The 20,535-nt window shown below is 38.9% G+C and overlaps 1 protein-coding gene across 1 annotated transcript in view; it reads left to right on the forward strand.

Moving 5' to 3' along the window:
* Positions 1 to 20,535, forward strand: part of SMC1A (structural maintenance of chromosomes 1A) — a 29,882-nt gene that overhangs the window by 1,487 nt on the left and 7,860 nt on the right. Inside the window, exons 2-19 of the mRNA XM_026676167.2 lie at positions 971 to 1,159; positions 1,518 to 1,630; positions 3,570 to 3,773; positions 4,377 to 4,615; positions 5,810 to 6,068; positions 7,118 to 7,258; positions 9,324 to 9,406; positions 9,574 to 9,781; positions 9,909 to 10,094; positions 10,868 to 11,047; positions 12,282 to 12,428; positions 13,513 to 13,650; positions 17,352 to 17,468; positions 17,665 to 17,771; positions 17,887 to 18,028; positions 18,126 to 18,271; positions 19,843 to 19,996; positions 20,091 to 20,201. Coding sequence (XP_026531952.1) covers positions 971 to 1,159; positions 1,518 to 1,630; positions 3,570 to 3,773; positions 4,377 to 4,615; positions 5,810 to 6,068; positions 7,118 to 7,258; positions 9,324 to 9,406; positions 9,574 to 9,781; positions 9,909 to 10,094; positions 10,868 to 11,047; positions 12,282 to 12,428; positions 13,513 to 13,650; positions 17,352 to 17,468; positions 17,665 to 17,771; positions 17,887 to 18,028; positions 18,126 to 18,271; positions 19,843 to 19,996; positions 20,091 to 20,201 — 2,864 coding nt within the window. The remainder of the gene's footprint in view (positions 1 to 970; positions 1,160 to 1,517; positions 1,631 to 3,569; positions 3,774 to 4,376; positions 4,616 to 5,809; positions 6,069 to 7,117; positions 7,259 to 9,323; positions 9,407 to 9,573; positions 9,782 to 9,908; positions 10,095 to 10,867; positions 11,048 to 12,281; positions 12,429 to 13,512; positions 13,651 to 17,351; positions 17,469 to 17,664; positions 17,772 to 17,886; positions 18,029 to 18,125; positions 18,272 to 19,842; positions 19,997 to 20,090; positions 20,202 to 20,535) is intronic.

The raw sequence follows: 20,535 nt of genomic DNA on the forward strand, positions 1-20,535 counted from the left end.
TTCTATTGTATTTTCTTTGTTATGTGCCATCCAGAGTCTCTGAGAGTTCAGTGGCATACAAGTTCAATAAAGTATTATTATTTGGGCTATAAACTGACTTATAATGAACATAACTTATTTGTGAGAGAGGGAGTAGGTATCAATAAATGCTATGACGTGATCCATCATACAATTTAGAAAATTAGTATTACGGGGTGAAGGCCTGGGCTAAAATCTGAGTGACAACAAATAATTCCCTCAACACTGTCCAACTATTTACAAAGTCTGCACTACTATTATTATTAATCTTCTCATCACTCTTTATCACCCATCCCCTCCCACTTGTGACTGTATCTGTAACTTTGTCACTTGTATCCTTATGATTTATATGGACTGTTTCCTAGTATGATTTGATTGCTTATTTACCTTATGACTGTTATTAAGTGTTGTACCTTATGATTTTTGACTCTTGACAAATGTATCTTTTCTTTTATGTACACTGAGAGAATTTACACCAAGACTTGTGTGTCCAATCAAACTTGGCCAATAAAGAATTCTGTGTCTATGTCTAAAACATGAAGAAATCATGGAGAGGTTGGGAAGATACCACCTACTTTTCAACCAAAGGGATTTTTTTATATATATGAGAAATTCTTTTTTTAAAATAAATTTTATTGAAGTATTACAGCTTAAAAAAACACAAATCATGTTTACAATTTTTGCAATACATTGTGGCATTGGTTTTTTCCGTCTTCCGTTATTCATATCTATGTACATATATACTTTATTCATATTTACATTATGTATTATCTGTTATTCCTGTTATCTATTCATAATTTGCACATGCTCAGAAACAATACTCTTCAAAAATGAGCATCAAATAAAGATTGTAATACCAAGGCTCGGCAAGTGCTGATTCAAATGACAGTCCAATATTTTACTAAGCACATTGATGTTAAAATACAGTATATGTCTGCTGTCTTTCATTTAGGCAAGTCAAACCTCATGGATGCCATCAGCTTTGTGCTTGGTGAAAAGACTAGTAATTTGAGAGTAAAGACTTTGCGAGACTTGATTCATGGCGCTCCTGTTGGGAAACCAGCCGCCAACCGGGCATTTGTCAGCATGGTCTACTCTGAAGATGGTATTGAAGATCGCACCTTTGCAAGAGTCATCGTGGGTAAGCATTAAATACAGGTTGGGAAAATTCTTGGGAGATCTAAAATGGAATCCATTATCCCATGTTGCAAAAAGTTGGCGGTTGAATCTTAAGGATTGTAGGGCTGGTCTGTTTTAAAGGAGTGGTGGAAGGAGATTGCTTACCTCGGAGAAATATATACAGTTTCAGGGGAAATGGGATTTAAAGCCAATTCCATGGATATGGGATCTGAAGTGAGTCCCACCATATTGAATAGAGGAATGTTCGATACATTTCTCTATTCAATATAGCCCCAAATGTAATATAAAATATATCTTTTAATGTAATGTGTGTGTGTGTGTATTTTTGTTTGAAGGTAAATGAAAGTTTTATCTTTTAGGAAGCTCATCAGAATACAAAATAAACAACAAGGTTGTACAGTTGAGTGAATACAGTGAGGAGTTGGAAAAGTTGGGCATTCTGATCAAAGCTAGGAACTTCCTAGTCTTTCAGGTATGTGTATTTTCAAATTTAGGGTTCAGCTGAATTGTTGGTCTCTTAGCGTCCACAGAACAGATTTCAATTCACTGACACTTCTCTCCTGCTGATTTAACAATGGCAAGTGAACTGTACAGGTAGTCCTCAACTTACAACCACTTACAACCAAAATTTCTGTTGGAAAGTGAGACCATTGTTAATTTTGCCCTATTTCATGGCCTTTCCTGCCATATTTGTTAAGTGAATTGCTGCAGTTCTTAAGTTAGTAACATAGTTGTTTAAGTGAATCTGCCTTTCCCATTGACTTAGCTTAGCAGAAGATTGCCAAAGTTGATCACATGATCAACACTGCAACTGGGACATTGCAATCGTCATAAATATGAGTTCAGCTGCCAAGTGTCTGAAATTTGATCATGTGACCATGGGGATGCTGCAACAGTCCTAAGTGAAAATGGTCATAAGTAACTTCAAACATACTAAACAAACTGTTGTAAGGCGAGGATTACCTGCATGTGTTTAGACTTGGTTGTATTTAAAATAGGTGAGGTTTATAGAAAGTCCACAACAACTGTCCCCTTCTCCAATACTGGAAAGATGATGGCTAAACAATTTTTTAGCTTGGTGATGCTCAACCTTTATTTAAAAGCGTGGTCAGGTGAGATTGTACTGTTTGTCATGTTGAGTGCCAAAAGGAAATCCTGTGCTTTGGAGAAGATAATGTTGCTGTCCTTCTAAGCTTGGCTTCTAGGAATAGTAGGAGAGGCAGATGTAGGAGAGGCAGATAGAAGTTCAGACTGATTTTCCACATTCCTAATGTTGAAGATATCCATCTCTCAGATGTTGCTTATCATTTACTCCAGAGACAGGTGACCATAGCTGTAAAATAACATGGCAGAAACAGTCCAAATCAGTTACGGTCACCTGTCTCTGGAGTAAATGATAAGCAATATCTGAGAGCACCTGGTGCCTGGCAGTGATGGGAATCCAGAACATCAGAATCATACCTTTGATCCAGATTGTGCTAGAAGAAAGGAGAACATCATATTAGGTCTCATCACTTTGGAATATTGAAGGCTGAAAGCTGCAGCTAATGTGGAAGGCAGTGGTAGAGGCAGTTATGAATGCACCTCCGTAAATCAGTGTTATATACTTCTGCTTTACAAGCTGCATTGGCTCCCAATGTGCTTCTGAGTACAATCCAAAGTGCTGGTTAATTGCCATCTCTAAAGAGTCCATTTGGCCTAATCATGAAGGCACCAGGCTGGAAATTGGGGGACCATGAGTTCTAGTCCTGTCTTAATCAGGAAAGCTAGCTGGATGTCCTTGGGCCAATCACACACTCTCAACTCGTTTCACAGGGTGGTGGTTGTGGTGGAAATAGGAAGAGGAAGAAGGTGTATTGGATATATTCACCACCTTGAGTTATTTGTAAAAATAATAAAGGCAGGATACAAATGAATAAAAATAAATAAAACCCCTATGAGTTATTTGTGGGACAGCCTCCCTGGTTATTTCTACCCATCCCACTAGGTCGGCCAGAAGAGACTCCAAGTCCCTTCAATCAAAGAATGTCATTTAATGGGACCTCAGCTTTTTCTGTCTTCTAAAACACCATACTGAGTTTAGATTGATTCTAACCTTGCCGGTCTTTCATAAAATACTGAAGAGGTGGATGTTTTTCAGGGCCTGGAGACTGGGAGGTTAGATGGTCTCTTGAGAGATGTCTCTTTAAGGCGAGACTAGAACTCTCAGTCTTCTGGTTTCTAGGCCAGCACCTTAATCACTAAGGTACCCCAGCTGTCCTACAGAACAAGTTGTTTTGTTGGATTCCTCTTCAGTGACCAATGTTTGTTTTTTCTACTTTGCTAATATTGTGTTTCATTATTAACATATTCTTAGCTGAGTCACATATATGAGATGGGCAATTATATTCATAAATTAAAAAAATTTCCAGGGTGCTGTGGAGTCCATTGCAATGAAGAATCCCAAGGAACGCACGGCCCTCTTTGAGGAGATCAGCCGCTCGGGAGAGCTGGCTCAGGAGTACGACAAACGCAAGAAGGAGATGGTCAAGGCAGAGGAAGACACCCAATTCAACTACCATCGCAAGAAGAACATTGCAGCAGAGCGTAAGGAGGCCAAGCAGGAGAAAGAGGAGGTAACGTCATCAGCTGCCTTTGTTACCATTGTTAAATCCCATCTTTTATCTGGGAATTCTCAGATGTGCACATGGAGGCTTTTTCCTCATTTTATCCCTATTACAGCACCGTTGTGTACTAAAACCAAATCGCTAGCTCACATTTCCTAATGCGCTCTGAGGTTCTGTGGGAACGTGACTCTGATCCAGTCTGACATCTTAACCATTGTATCACACTAGCCATACTTCCATCGTGGATTGGTAGTGGAGTCCCCTCTGTTTACATTGCATTTGATTAAAGTGGAAATTTAGTTCAATGATATGCTATCCTTCTGTTTCCATCTTCTTTCCTGTTTTTGGTTTCTTGTGGATTTGCCCTAGTATATGATATGAATGCAATATTTGGCCACTGTAGGTTACAATTATGGGGTATGGCTTAACATAAGTGAACCAGGGAGTAATAAAATTGTGGCTTAATATAACATGTGGACCCAATCTAAAAGCTGTTACCTAAAGTGTATGTAGTTACTATTGCTAAGGGTTCTTTTGAAGGCTGTCGTATATGGAATTTGAGCTTATTTAGACTATGTGGTATATTCAGTGCTTTCCTTTTTGGGAAACCAGGCAGATCGATATCAGCGCCTAAAGGATGAGGTTGTGCGAGCTCAAGTCCAGCTCCAGCTCTTCAAGCTGTTCCACAATGAGGCTGAAATTGAAAAGCTAAACAAGGAACTGGGATCCAAGAACAAGGAGATTGATAAAGATAAGAAGCGCATGGACAAGGTGGAGGATGAACTCAAGGACAGGAAGAAGGAGCTGGGCAAGGTCATGAGGGAGCAACAGCAAATCGAAAAGGAGATCAAGTAAGGTCTTGGCTTTAGGGGCTATCGGAATTCAAGCTCATGGGATCTGCATCATTTTATATTACAACTCTAGGTCTCTTCACAGAATAAGAAGTCAGTTTGACTGAGTTCATCTACAGCTCAGTGAACTCTGAAAATACTTCAATTCATTGTTAAGGGAAAAAAAACCGTGGCGCCTGAGACTAGCCATGTGCAGTCTGACCTTGACTTTGTCTGTGTCTGTGATGCAGAATCAAAACACTTATAAAGACTAGATAGTGTGCAGAATGAGTAACTCCAGAAACTAAGCTACATTATCTACTAAATTGGATGGTTCAGATCTGAAACTAAAATGACATCTTTCCGTTTGAAAGAATTCTGTAGTGTTTATGAGTGCTTATTTTAAAAAGAATGAAACTTTATTTTGTTTCATTTATTGAATTTATTCGCTGGCCATTTTTTCACAGGGTAACTTTTCATTTATATTTCTAAGGCAATGCCTGCTGTATTATATTTATCATAGAAAAATATTAACAAGCGTGGATTTAGATCTGCTGCTTGTGCTCATTGACCGGTCAATACATAAATGATTGTGGTTGACTTAAGACTTCAATTATCTTTGCATATTGCTCTGAGTTTGTCTTCTGCTGAATTTTGTAAGTGCGCCTAGTATGCTGGTATGATTTTGATAACTAGGGGACAGCTATGACATCAGATATTTATTTTTAAAGAAGAATAAAAAATTGATGCATTTTTAGTTTGAAAATTTGACCTGGTTAAGCATAAGGTTTAAATAATTTGGAGGTGTGGGATGATCCTGTCTGGGAAAGATAACAGCAGATGTTTGTATCTCTTGTATTGGCCATGATGCCTGACAGCAATGGAAACTAATCAAAACCTCTGGAGAGTACCAACTTGCCTACTCCTCTCTTAAATATATCTTTGGTTTTTATTTCTTATAAAGCTAGTAGTCAAGTTTTTAAAATATTAGTTTTTATATAATATAAATTATTTGGACCTGTAGAATATGATTTCTAATGTTTTCACATGGAGGAGGTATTCTAATTCAATGGCTTGTGTGGGGGCATATCTGGTTTAAACAGAGAGCCTATATTTACTTTAGAGTGACAATTTAGAGTGGTGGTATGTATTTGCCCAAAATAGGCAGAATGGTCAAGGTGATTATTATTTTTTAAAGAAAAGTTTTTTTGACAGGGAAAAGGATTCTGAACTGAATCAGAAGCGACCCCAATATATCAAGGCCAAAGAAAATACTTCTCATAAGATCAAGAAACTGGAAGCTGCAAAAAAGTCCCTGCAGAATGCACAGAAGCAATACAAAAAGCGTAAGGGTGACATGGATGAGCTAGAGAAGGAGATGTTGTCAGTGGAGAAAGCCCGACAGGAGTTTGAAGAGCGCATGGAAGAGGAGAGCCAGAGTCAAGGCCGTGATCTCACTCTAGAAGAAAATCAGGTGCGACCAAAGGCCCGTGAACCCACTGAATGAGATCTGGTTAACAATATTGCTGAAGAGGGTTAGGGTCTTTGGTTTTGATTTCTTACAGAGCCAGTAGTCAGAAATAAAAGGATTGTTAATTTTTAAAAAACGTTGGTTTATTTATTTTTACACACATGCACACACACACACACAATTTGAGCCTGTAGAATGTGATTTCTAATGTTTTCGCATGGAGGAGACAGAAATTGGTTCTATGTATGTTTTGATATTGGTAAACCCTCCCAAGAGAGTACATAGCATGAAAAAAATATAGGTTTCTCTGCTGAGAAGAAAAAGGTTATGATTTTAGGCAGACTGGGAAAAAATCAGTCCAAGTCAGAAGCAGGCTAAAATTAATTTAATGTTGGGACAATGAGATAAAATGTCCCTAGAGAGATGGTGCCTTATGTGCCATAAAATAATGTTGAACTGGGATGTGACATTGTGATGAAAGTACTTTGATTCTTTGATGATTTTTTTAGACCATGATATTTGAAAGCCAACCACTTAAAATAATTTATGTATTTCTGTATAGTCTAACCTCAGAGTTTAAAATCCACTATAACAAAATCTCAACAGTTTGAATTGAACTCAATGATGCCTAACTAATTAGCTAAGAGGAGTGATTTGGATTTCAAAAAGCAGGAGAAGTCATAATTGGTTGGGAAGAACAAAATGCTGTGAAATAATGCTGTGAAAACTTACCTAAATCCAATGAAGAGAAGAGGTTTATCTTCCTTGATCAGCCATCCTGGGCCCCATTGCTATCAATAAAATGCAGTTTTTAATCCCTCCCCCTCCTACTCCAGAGACAGCTCTGTAAGTTTGGGGATAAGAGAAGGAGCTTGTAGATGGGTTGAGAGGCAGTTTAAACTGAATCATAATTTTGCACATAGCCTTTGTATGTTTTACTGTAGAATAAGATGCCTTTTCATATTCTTTGTAGATTGGGTGGGGTGAAATAAATTATGAAAGAAAGAGATCCAATTAAATTATTTTGCTTGCTTTCATGATATATTGGACAGGTAAAAAAATACCATCGTCTGAAGGAGGAGGCCAGCAAAAGGGCAGCCACCTTGGCTCAGGAATTAGAGAAGTTCAACCGTGATCAGAAGGCAGACCAAGACCGCCTGGATCTAGAAGAGAGGAAGAAAGTAGAAACGGAGGTCAGCACTCTTGTGTCTTTGCTGATTTTTTTTCTTCTTCTATAGCAAGCACTCTTCTTGAAATTAAACAAAAAACTTTGCACCCAGTTCATCCGGTTTCAATACCTCAGATTTACTGAATTTATTTTATACAAACTGAGTAATATTTATTTTAATTTACATTTGTTTTGTTATTCCAACAAGGAAGAAAACAAACTATTTCCCCCCCAGCCATATCATTATTTCTGAGTCCTGAAGTCTAGCTTTACAATTAGGAGAGTAAGAGAAAAAATGAAACTGAATGTCCCCCAAGTGCCTTATTTTATTATCTCTTTCCTGCATCCCCATAAACTGGTCCATGGAATCTACTCATATATTGTTGCCCTAAAATCTACTTTCTGTATCTTTCCAAGTTGTGTGGACATTTCAGGTGTTCCAAAAATGACAAGTTGGATTAATTGCTTATACTTGCATATGTATTACATATAATTTGAAATGTTAGGTAAAAATGAGAGTGACGGCCACCTTGAGAGCCTGAAAAGACTGAATGTAGGTCAGTCTTAATTAGGCCAATATCATTGAGGTACTGCTAATAGAGCAGCTGAGAAATGGTGATCTGTATGGTTTTGACTAGCTTTTAGAGAATTTGATGTCCAGTTTCAAACATTCCAGCTGTAAATGTTCTGCAGAAAATGTTCTGCAGAACTATGCAGAACCCATAGGCTTTAGAAGAAAGTACCAAGAGTAGATATACTACTGGACCGTTGATGAGGAAGCGTGAAGAAAATCCACATCATGCTGCTGCAGCAGCATCTGTTGAGAACAGTGTCCCAGATTCTTGTGATAATGATGGATTAGCTTGAGCAAATTTCCAGAGACGTTTGACAGTGTCTTGTAATATATGGTATGATGTATACCTTTTATGACATTCTCTCCGTGGTTGTCCTTATTTGCTTCATCCTTTTGTTCCATTTATTTCTTGCCCACATAAAAAGATAAAAGTACCTTCGATATGACCCACTTTAAGTGTAACTGCCCAATGTATATGGATGAGGTCATCTAGATTTTTCCAATCTGATGCTGTCCAAGTGAGTTGGACTACGATTCCTATCACCCTCAGGGAGCAGCATGCTCACAATTTGGCTAAGGAGGTGTAATCCAAGGCACATGGAGCTGCCAGGCTGATATTGAAGGGTTCTGGAGTCTAAAATAACTCTCATTGTTTTAGACCAGAGGTTGCCAACCTTTTGGACCTCAGGGACCACTAACTGGTTCTGTGGGCGTGGCCTAATTTGTGGGTGTGGCTTGGTCATGTGACTGGCTAGGCATGGCTTGTATGTAAATATTATAAATATTTATATAAATATTGAATTTTTTTTTATAAAAAAGAGAAAATCTGCCTGCTTTGCCTGATTTTAGGTAAAAGTGAGTTGCTCACAGAATCATTCAGTGATCTATCTATCTGCCATCGGCTAGCTCAGTCACTCAAATTTGCTTGCCGTGAATGCAAACCTTCAGTCCTAAGGGACGTTCGTCTGTGCTTAGCTAGAAAGCAAGAAATCCAACCATTTCCTGCTTCCAAGCTAATCTAAATCTCCTGACACAGCAGAACAGATGATGGTCGGAAAAAGGAAAAATAGCAACTTAGCAGACAAGTTTGCCGGGTAAGGAGTGAGTGGGTGGGAGGGTTCCCGCGGGCCATGTGGGCTGAGCAGCCTTGTGTTTCTACGCAGCCTGGATTAATTGCTTTGGGTGGGTGCTCTGGGGGTGAGATTTCTCTGCGGCCCATCAAAATTTTCTCAAGGCCCACCAGTGGGCTGCGGCCCACCAGTTGGCGACCACTGTTTTAGACCTCAGAACCCTTCAATATCAGCCTGGCAGCTCCATGTGCCTTGGATTACACCTCCTTAGCCAAATCGTACTAACTTGAGAAAGACAGGATTAAATATTCTTGATTCTCATCTTATTCTTTTGATATATCTTATAATGGTGGTTCTCATCCAAAGGAGTCAAAACCCCATGCTAGACACTGAGGGATATAGTCCTGGTATTTGCTAATGTGTGTCATACTCAATCTTTTCCATAGGCCAAGATAAAGCAGAAATTGCGAGAAATTGAGGAAAACCAGAAGCGGATTGAAAAGCTGGAGGAGTACATTGCCACTAGCAAGTAAGGGTCAGGAAGAGCCAAAATCCTTGTAATAATATGGGCAGGGGTTTGAATCACAGCATGGAAAGGAATGAGGAGTTTGATTTGAAAGGGTCGCTCTGGTAAAGAATATAAGTGCCTAAAAACTCAAGAGTTACTCCACTGCTTTTTCTTTACTTCTCCCTTAGGCAGTCCTTGGAAGAGCAAAAGAAGCTGGAGGGAGAATTGACAGAGGAAGTTGAACTGGCTAAACGCCGCATTGATGAGATCAATAAGGAGTTAAATCAGGTGATGGAGCAGCTGGGGGATGCCCGGATCGACCGGCAGGAAAACAGTCGGCAGCAGCGCAAGGCAGAGATCATGGAAAGCATAAAACGTCTCTACCCAGGCTCTGTGGTAGGTGATGCTTCAGAACCAAGCTCCAAAGGTCATTGGGCTGGGTGTGGGCTTAGTGCTCCAGAATAAAAATGAGGTTGGAGTGATTTCCCCCTGCCTCCTCATTTCATTTCCTTGTTTTTCTCAGTACGGACGCTTAATCGACCTCTGCCAGCCTACCCAGAAAAAATACCAGATAGCTGTCACAAAGGTGCTGGGCAAAAATATGGACGCCATCATTGTTGATTCAGAGAAAACTGGCCGGGACTGTATCCAGTACATCAAAGAGCAGCGAGGAGAGCCTGAGACCTTCCTGCCTCTTGATTATCTTGAGGTGAGGCAAACTTTAGCTGATTGGATTAGAGCAGGGGTGTCAAACTCACGCCATGATGGCAGTGTAATGTGACGTATCAGGACTTTTCCCCCCTTTGCTAAATTGGGCATGGATGTGGCCAGCGTGTGACACATCCGGCCTGCAGGCCAGGAATTTTGACAGTCTTGGATTAGAGCTTTTCCCAGCAGGTACCCAGCTTTCAGTTCTATAACCTGCAGCTACTCTAGCAAAAGCTGGGTGGAAATTACCAACATATCCTGGGGGCTTCAGGCTGGGAAAAACTGAGTTAGAATTTCTGTTCACACAGAAAGCCCAGTGGACAACCTGAGGTACATTCTTGATTTCTCAGCATAATTTGCTTAAAAGCGATGGTGATGACAAGCAGTAAGCTCCTATTTCTTTAAATCACAGTTTGTCAATAAAAGAATGGTGAGTTTATTGACAAATAAAACAAATATTTTATTTTTTTTATTTTTGGCAAGGTATATTTTTTCGCATTTCTCTTTTGCAGATGGGCATCCAAATCTTCCCCAGACAGTCTTAATTAAAAATATGGTTTGATGCTATTGTTTTAATAAAGATTTAATAAAAGGAGCAAAAAAGACTGGCATTCTGCCCCTCCCTTCTGAGTTCTGTGCCTGAGCTAAATTTATTTGGAGTCAACAACGGAGCATGAATTCATTGCTTCTGTGTCCCTGCCCTTCTTCAGTCTAGATTGTCCATACAGTATATGGGGTCAGCCTAATAATGCCTTTTCTATCTCACACTCCCAGGTGAAACCCACAGATGAAAAGCTCCGAGAGCTGAAGGGAGCCAAGCTTGTGATTGATGTGATTCGATATGAGCCTCCTCATATCAAGAAGGCCCTTCAGTATGCTTGTGGCAACGCCCTTGTGTGTGACAATGTGGAAGATGCACGTCGCATTGCCTTTGGTGGGCACCAGCGGCACAAGGTCAGAGCAAATTTACCCACATGCTGTAGGTAGACCATCATCCTCTCCATTGTATTCCATTTCTTCAAATATATCTGTTTCTGTGACTTGTAGGAATATATGCTTGGAAGAAGTACTTAAGTTTATTTTGTATCATCCACTGTGGCCACACCTTGCTGACCTTTGCAAACCCGGTTAATACTTGTGTGGGGACCTCTTTGAAATCCCAGGGCTTTAGCGTAGATTGGGAAAAAAGTAAATGGCCAAGAAGATTAAATAGATAAATCCATAAGGCCTCCAAGAGTAAAATTCACCTCAAGGGAATCTTGATGTTTTTACTTTTAGCTGCAGATGAAGCAAATCACCATCAGTGAAAATACTTGTGTTTGCTATATATTTGCAGATCTCTTCCTTTGCAACTAAACATTCTGGAAAGTTGTTCGTATTCAAAAAAATTAAAAATAAAGCATGTAGGATTGGGAGAATGGACTGAAGCTGCCATCCCTAAGATGAAGCAAGCGTGTAAGCAGGATGGACAAGAGGCAGGAAAAGATCCCCTAGGGGAAATAGTTAGGAAGGTATCCAGTCCTTAAGGAATCAAAGGAAAACGCATCTGAGCCAGACAAAAGAAATTGGGCCCGAGCACATGCAACCCCCCCTTCCCCATGTCCCATCAACAGCTACCAGACTTGAGAATCAACCAAGCAAGGACTTTGAGAGGTAAAAGGGTCCTGATGTCTGCCCACTCTTGGAGTCCCCTTTAATCCAGACTTAGCAGTTTTCCTCCCTCTGCCTAGTGCCTGCCAGTCTCGTTGAGAAGGATGTTAGTAAGTGGGAATGAGTCCGTGCATGTGTGTGTGCACGCCTATGGATGGATGGATGGATGTATATGTTGTAACCAGTTATTTTAAATTCACGTGTATTCTAAGGAACTGGTTGTGCCTCAGTGTATGGTGAGTGTATGGTAAAGTGATTTGAGGGTAGCTGTTCTCCAGGGCTGCAAATGTGTCCATAAACTGAACCTGAGCATGTGTATAATAGAATGATGAATCCTCTTCTCAGTTCCCTATTTTGCATTTGTACAGAGCTGCACAATAATTTTTGCCAGGTCTTTGTTGAGTATCTTTAGAGAAATTTTGGTTCTCAGCCTTTGCTAGCTGGGCCTCTGTCAGCCAAGACCTCATCTTTTTTTTCCTTATTACAAAGTGCTATGTTTTTTCATTCTCTCACTTTTGTTTCATTGCTTCTGTTGCAGACGGTTGCACTAGATGGAACCCTGTTCCAGAAGTCAGGGGTGATCTCAGGAGGTGCCAGTGATCTGAAAGCCAAGGCCAGGCGCTGGGATGAAAAAGCTGTGGATAAATTGAAGGAGAAGAAGGAGAGACTAACAGAGGAACTCAAGGTTGAACCTGCTTTTGAGTTGTAGAAGAAGTCAGGCTGTCTGTCTGTGTCATAATGTCAAATGTGCAGAATTTGACTCAGTAGAGGGCCACTGAAGGTTTTGAAATGCATCTTAATCTATTACAGGTTATTTCAAGAAACATGTTGCTTTATATGAAAAGTGTTTTGAATGGAAAAGTTGGCCTCAAAGTCTATAGGCAACATTAGATGCATTTTTATTCCTTCTGATGTTAATTGGCAGCAATGTCTTATTATGGTCAGTTAAAAAATGTTTTCCCCAATTGAGGGCAGAAACAACATTCTGACTGTATTGTTAACAGTAAACTATAACTCTGGTTTAGAAGCACCATGCGCTTCCTCCTGCCATGCAACTACAAGAAAAAAATAAATCTGGTTTTTATTTTTATTTAACACATACTTGGGTTGTTGATTTAAAATTAATATTAGCTTCTAAACAAACAGCATTGTGTCTTTATGAGTACAGTTTATTGCAAAATTGAAATTTCAGCTATGCATTAAGGAATAAACCAGACATTTGACAAAAATTAAATCTTGAAAGTTCCTGCTCCAGGTTGTACAGGAGAACAGTGCTCAAGTCCAACATATTTTACAGACATGTCCTTCCTTGCATATATTAGTAAATCATAGTTTACTATTACATATACATTCATATTTAGACACAGTATATTGTTGAAAATAATTAAAATAGTCACATTCTAGAAGAGCCTAAACTGTTGTAAAACTGAAATGTGATATTCTTTATAATTGATTGTATCTGGGGCAGCACATTTTTAGTTTTATTTATGGTAGATTTATTGTAATGCAGCACTTTCTGTTTAAGATCTCCCTGTTTTGATGAATTGCATAAATATCTCAAATAAGAAAACCTCACCTTCATTGTTTTCCTGTTAAAAATTGTTCACTTTATAATTCACAATTCACAATTCAGCTGTGTGAAATACAATTCATTATTAATTTTCCAGATATTATTCCTGACATCTAACCACTTATTTGCCTTAGGTCAGTCTTTGCATTCCATCTCTTTGGATTTGTTTAATTTGGGTCATTAAATCTCCCTTCTCCAGGAACAAATGAAGGCTAAGCGTAAAGAGGCAGAGCTCCGTCAGGTCCAGTCACAGGCCCATGGCTTGCAGATGCGCTTGAAATACTCCCAGAGTGATTTAGAACAAACCAAGACCCGTCACCTCGCTCTCAATCTTCAGGTATGACGGTCGCTTGCTGGAGCTAGATTCTGTTTTAAAACCTCCAACTTTCATTCAGCTCCACGAATCATATGAGAAACTATTTTTTTCCCCCCTGTGGACTAATGCAGCAAATGGTGAATAAGGGAGAACAGTGTGCAGGAAATTGGTAAGGGAGCCTTAAATCATTTGGAAGGAACTGATAAGAAAAAAAAATCAACAGGATTCTTCATCACTACTCTGTTTAATTTGATTTATGCTGCATAATGTAGTATCAGTGCCAATTGAACCCAGCAGAAGCCATTTTCCTGGTTCAACAGTTGCAACACTGTATGGGAAGGGGGAGGAGGTTGGAATGTATTACTAGACACAACACAGAGCTTTCTCACGAGAACCAAGGTTGTCATCCAAGGTTGTTGGCGATGGAGGAAGGAGGAGATGATTTGCAGGAGAAGCCCGCCAATTAACCTAATTGGCCAACGTGATTAATGACACGGGGGAAGGGGTCATTACTGGTTTTAATTAATACTGTAACCATGGAAAAAGTCAAGAGTTAGCTTTCCTTCAAAGTCTGCCAATATGATTTACCAAATAAAGAAATTCTTTGAGGAGGTGCCTGACCTCAGAGGTGTGATTTGCTTGGGTTCGTTAGTTGGAACTTTTACATGTAGCAGAGCTAGGGGGCATAGTTAAGCAGGTCATCAGCTTTGAGTCTTTACATTCCCACAAATGGTCCAAGTCCAATCCTTCCTGAATTCCATTGACCCTTATCTGAGCCATGATGGTGCAGTGGTTAGAATGCAATATTGTAGCTTGACTTTGCTCATTGCAAGGAGTTTGATCGTGACCAGCTCAAGGTTGATTCAGCCTTCCATCCTTCCAAGGTCAGTTAAATGAGAACCCAGATTGTTGGGGACAATATGCTGACTCTGTAAACGGCTTAGAGAGGACTGGAAGGCACTGTGAAGCGGTATATAAGTTTAAGTGCTATTACTGGTGCCAATTTAGTGTTGAACTTTAACATAGGCTTGACATAGGCTTGAATAAATCTTCTGAGCTATAATCTAATGGATTATCCTAATTTTTTTTTAATAAAGTTTTATTTGGGTTTTCACACATACAAAATACAAGTAAAACATCTTTTTGGAAATAGCATGGTCCCAGGTTGAACTTCTTTATACAGACACAAAGCTCAGTTTCATGCTCCTTTTTGTGTTCTATTCCATGTCTTATACTATTCTACATTTTCTATATAGTTTTTCCCCTCTTTTAATTTTCTGAATTTTATTTTGATTATCTCATTTCAATTCAAATCATTATATTTATACTTTTGTCTGTTCTGTTTCAATTTCATATTATCTTTTCTCATTAAACAAATTTTCTCCTGTAGTTATTAATTGGAGTATGACACCTTTATATCTTTTAATTACATCCATTCAACTCTTATTTAAACTTCAATATATACCTTAAGGTTATGACCTTCAATATAATACATAATACATAACTTCCAATTGAATTCTGCGTGGTACATTCTTATAATACACACTATATTTAAAAAAAAATTATGACTATATATAATTATAAACCCTCATTACATTCCAATTCAGTTCTATCATTAATAATCATTAAAATCTTAACATCTTTAACACTTCTTTTCAATTAAATATCATACTTCCTTAAAGACACATATAATCTCCATAATTAATTTTTCCCTTATTTCTCTTCACGTTTTGTAAATAATTAAATATTCATTTTGTTACAATTATTTATTGACAAGCATTCCACTGAATTACGATAGCTATTTTATCAAACATTTTAATCATACATTGTTTCATATTTTCTGAAGTTATTTCTATTTGTAATATAACAATACTTATGTACCTTTGCAGAATCCCTTTTTCCATTAAATTTTCACCCATTATCTCTAAGTAGGCCCTGTTTCTCTATATTTTGTTTCTGTCCTTTATAACTTCTTTTCCTTTCTTTCTTCCCTCTCATCTTCTCCCTCCCCTTTTTACCCCCTTGTCTCTCTACTTCTAATTCTCTCTTCTGCATTTCCCTCTTCTGTTGCTTTCTGATTTTATACTTATTTTTCACTCTATTTTTTTTTGAGTTGTTTTTCCCAATCTTAAACTTTCCATTCTCTTTCCCCCCTTTCCTTTTTTCCCCCCATCTAAGATTACTTGTTCATTAAAGATGGCTTCTTCTTTGTCACAATCTTCTTGTTCTGCAGGCATTTCTTGTTGTTTCTCATAGTTCGAAATCTCCATTTCTAAAAACTGAAATACGAAGCCAAAAGAACCTGTCCCTTCTTGTGCATCTTCTTTGTACTTTTTAAGTTCCATTTTCAGTTCTTCTAAAAGTGGAGCCATTTTAAACAGTTTTAAACAACCACCCAATTGATTTTAGTCATTCAAATACAATAACCAAAAATCCAGAAATCATCAAGTAATCCAAATAGTCCCGAGTTATTTCTTCTTATTTCTTTTTCCACTTTCTCTTCCTGGGGTTTTTGTTGCGATATTTCAGTTAAAATGTATCCTTTGGAAGTCTTGTTGAGATTTTGCTGTAAGTTCTTTTTAATTCCAGGCAGTCTTCTCCCTTCCAGATCCTGCCCTTTTATTCTTTTTCTCTCCTTTCCTATTTTCAAAAGCTTTTGATTATCCAGAAATCTTTATTATCCCTTTGACTTTTTATTTTCAGCATTAGATGCCTATTAATGTCAAAGTGGATTTTTTTCCAATTTCTTGCTTAAGTCTCTTAGCTGTCAGTATAGGAAAAGGAGAAAAAAAAACCAAATCTTTTCCCTTTTCTCTCTCCTTCGCAGCTTAAAAATCTTCTTAGGGAACAATGTTATTGTTTTTTTTTTAATAGTTTCAATTCCAGGGCACCTTATTTGTTGCTTTTGCTGTTTGACCCGGTCAACCAAAACTTTCTCTTCTTATCTTCCTCCTGCACATTCTTTTCCAGTCGAGTTCTTCTTTATGGTGGCCATTTCTGACCACTGCTACAACCGCCTTCGGGAAAGGGAGTAATGGCCAGCTGGGGAGGAGAGATGCGGCTCTCCTCAACCCTGCAGGCAGTCTCCCCCTTCTTCACCACCTCTACGGGGTGGCTTAGCCCCGAAACCAGCCGGCTCGGGGCACTCCAGCAGCGAGCATGGATTGAAGCCTCGCAGAGATAAGGCTTCGGTCTATCGCCGAAGAAGCTCAAACTAGAAGTCCTGGATTATCCTAATTTTTTGCACCTGACATTAATTAGCTGATGGTGCGCTTAACTCCACCTCCTGCTCTTCTCTACAGAGGCTATTTTATAAAATATTTTTATCCTATGATGATCTTTATAGTTTTGCAAGCCTTAAATTAGGAGAAATAGTTTCATGATTGAAAAAAAATGCAAAAATAATAATTCTATTGGCTATAGCCAAAGTTTTAGAAGGTTAGCAAGTATATTAGATTCTGTATTGCAAGAGATGAAATGCTCCCGTAAAATGTTGTTCACTAATCTGAAAAGCAGAGCCTGGACCTGCAGGCAAATGCGAGGATGAAGAAATGCCAATGATGAAATGCATATTATGCATATATGTTCAAAAGATATAAGATGCCATTTTTCCAAAAGATCAAAATGTTAGTTTTTCCATATAGAAAAAAAGAAAAGGGAATTCTATCAGCAGTTTCTTATTTCTTCTGAGCTCTGTTTTGATTCAGTATTATTCCCAACAGGAGAAGTCCAAGTTGGAAAGTGAGCTTGCCAATTTTGGGCCCCGCATAAATGACATCAAACATATCATACAGGGGCGAGAGCGTGAGATGAAGGAGCTCAAGGAAAAGATGAACCAGGTATGGTGGATCAAGGCAAGATCAGCCAAAGAAGCATGGCTTAAAACAGGAAAGACAGGTGCAGGGTATATAGTAGGATAGAAACCTAAAGATAATTGATAACCTGGGAAAGTGTTCATTTATTGATTTTAACATACCCACACCTTCATTTTATACTTAAGACCGGTCTTATATAAGTCTTTTCCCATCATTGCAGGTAGAAGATGAAGTATTTGAGGAATTCTGCCGAGAAATCGGAGTAAGGAATATCCGGGAGTTTGAGGAAGAGAAGGTGAAACGCCAGAATGAGATTGCCAAAAAAAGGTATCGGTCCCATTTCTGTCACTTCCAGATCCAAGGATGCTAGTTTTTTTTACTAACTTTCATCTGGAGAGGGAGGTTTGGATTATACCATAATTTTTCTCTTTTCCCTTCCCAGGTTGGAATTTGAAAATCAAAAGACCCGCCTAGGCATCCAGCTGGACTTTGAAAAGAACCAACTGAAAGAAGATCAGGACAAAGTACACATGTGGGAGCAGACTGTCAAGAAAGATGAAGCTGAGATAGAAAAACTCAAGAAGGTGCCTTGGGGATTAGCACTATGTTGCATCCATGATTTAGAGTGAGAAAAGCACCACTGATTTAACATCTGTGCTTTTCCTGTTGATGATCACACAGGAGGAACAGCGGCATATGAAGATCATAGATGAGACCATGGCACAGCTGCAGGACCTGAAGAACCAGCACCTGGCCAAGAAATCTGAGGTGAATGATAAAAACCATGAGATGGAAGAGATTCGTAAGAAGCTGGGAGGGGCCAACAAGTAAGTCTGACCTACGAGGGCAAGATCTAAGCAGGAAGGTAGAGATACCTACCATTGCCCCTGCTTCACATGGTAACTAATTATATCTGGTAACTAATTTCAGCCTGTGGTTTTAATGGATTTAAGATTTCTTGTGTTTGGGGAGGGAACTGTTGCAACGGCAAGACTCTCTCGGCGTTTTTTATCAGATAGCCCCCAGGACCAGCCTGATGTTTCTGAGAAACCTACTAATTCGATGATCACAATATTTCCCCCTTGTCCCAGCATCCAGAAATCAGAGTATACTGTTGCTGAAAATGGAAGATTCTATTTTGCTACCATAAGCAATAGCCGTTAATGGAGGTTAACTGTGAGTCCTCCATTTTTAATCCAAGGTCCATGGAGCTTGGTTTGAATTAGTAGCTAGGTGCTGCTCCATTCCTGAGTCACCAGAAACAGTGAGAGCCTGGTTTTTGCAATATTTGGGGAGAGAAGGAAGTACGTATGGCAGTGGTTCTCAATCTGTGATCCGCTGATCCCTGGGAAGCCACGATGTCTTCACGGGGTTCATGAAGGCTTGAAGAAATAATATGATTTAAATCTTGCATTAGGTCTCGGGGGTCCGTGGCCATAATTCATGGCCACAAAAGTAGGGTCCATGGTAAAAGAAAAGGCTGAGAACCACTGATGTATGATATATTTTTTATGTTTTTAAATTCATTTGACACTGTTAACATAATTACCAAAATAGTTTTTACATGTAAACAAAGAGGAAAAACACAAAGAGGGGAAAAATGGGGGTGGGATTCATATATTATTTGTATAGCATAGCATCAATAGTCACTGTACAGTACAAAGTATTGTAAAATATCACAAAATCTCTGCTATACTAACTTATATTGCTGCATTCTCTGGTTAATAGAAAATACTGCTTTTTCCAAAATATCACATATTTGCAACAACCATTTTATAAAATCTGTAGTATTACTTTTTTCAGTATAATTCTTTCAGTCATCCACCCATGCTTAATTTCTGATAAACCAACATATTCCATAGCTTTGGTATATCACAATACATTAAATCACATTAACATTTTAAGATTTTCTCATATATCCACTTACATATATCTTAACATTTTATTCCAAAAAGATATCAAATGATCACATGACCATATGTGTCAGTGAACCTTGCAATTTTAGTGAAGCTATGGATGCCATAAGCTAATTGCACTCATTTCACTTCTTAAGCTTCTTCCTCATTCCACAAAAGCATCCCAAACCATCTGAAATGTTCGGCTTTGTACACTCAGAGAACTCAGGGGAGCACAAATGAGATGGCCACATTGGTTATTAATCCTTGCGGAAAGTTGCATTGTGTAAAAATTACACTCTGAAGTCTTTTTAAGTTTATAAGAATCTTAGCCTAGTAAAATCAAAAGTGTTTGCTGTCTCCAGTCCTGAGAGACTCATAATTCAGAGTGTCCGATGTGTCTATTTCTAAACATTCTCTTGGCATTGCCTAGTTCAAGATTTTTACAGAGGTGGAAGCTGCTTTGTCTGGACTGTCCTTTCACTTTGGGTCATTTTCTGCAGAGAGATGACTCACTTGCAGAAGGAGGTCACCGCCATTGAGACCAAGCTGGAACAGAAGCGTAGTGACCGCCACAATTTACTGCAAGCCTGCAAGATGCAAGACATTAAGCTACCCCTCTCCAAAGGCACCATGGATGATATCAGCCAGGAGGAGGTAAGAAAATAACTCTACCGGGAGAAGAGGAAATAATTCTGAGCCAGAGTGCATGGGTTAAGTGAGCTTCCTTTTGTCTTTTGGTTGATTTCAGGGTGGCTCCCAAGGGGAGGAGCCAACCAGCAGTTCACAGAGGACTTCCAACATGTATGCACGAGAAGCTCTCATTGAGATTGACTATAGTGACCTCTCTGAGGATTTGAAGGTAAGGAGAACTCTCTGAGATTAGCCATCTGTGGAGGTGTAATAGAACGTGTGGATGACCTTGGGGAACAAGGGGAAGAGATGCTGCCTAGGAAACAGTCAGATAAGAGGGACAGGAAATATCTAAACAAAAATGAAATAAAAGCAATAGGACTTATTCAGAATAAAAATAGAACATAAAAATGTTTAAAAAGAAGCAGATGTTAAACGAGAATAACGACAAGCTATTTTCCCCATATTTTCTTTTACCTAATATTTTGTTTTTCAAACATTGCCGTTGTGTAAAACTCTCTAGTGAGGAAGACAGGCAAGTCATTTGGGAGAGACAATCACGT

This window comes from Notechis scutatus, chromosome 2, assembly GCF_049901735.1.
Source record: "Notechis scutatus isolate UNSWTSFEM ecotype Mainland chromosome 2, rNotScu1.2, whole genome shotgun sequence".
In the NCBI taxonomy this organism is placed as follows: domain Eukaryota; kingdom Metazoa; phylum Chordata; class Lepidosauria; order Squamata; family Elapidae; genus Notechis; species Notechis scutatus.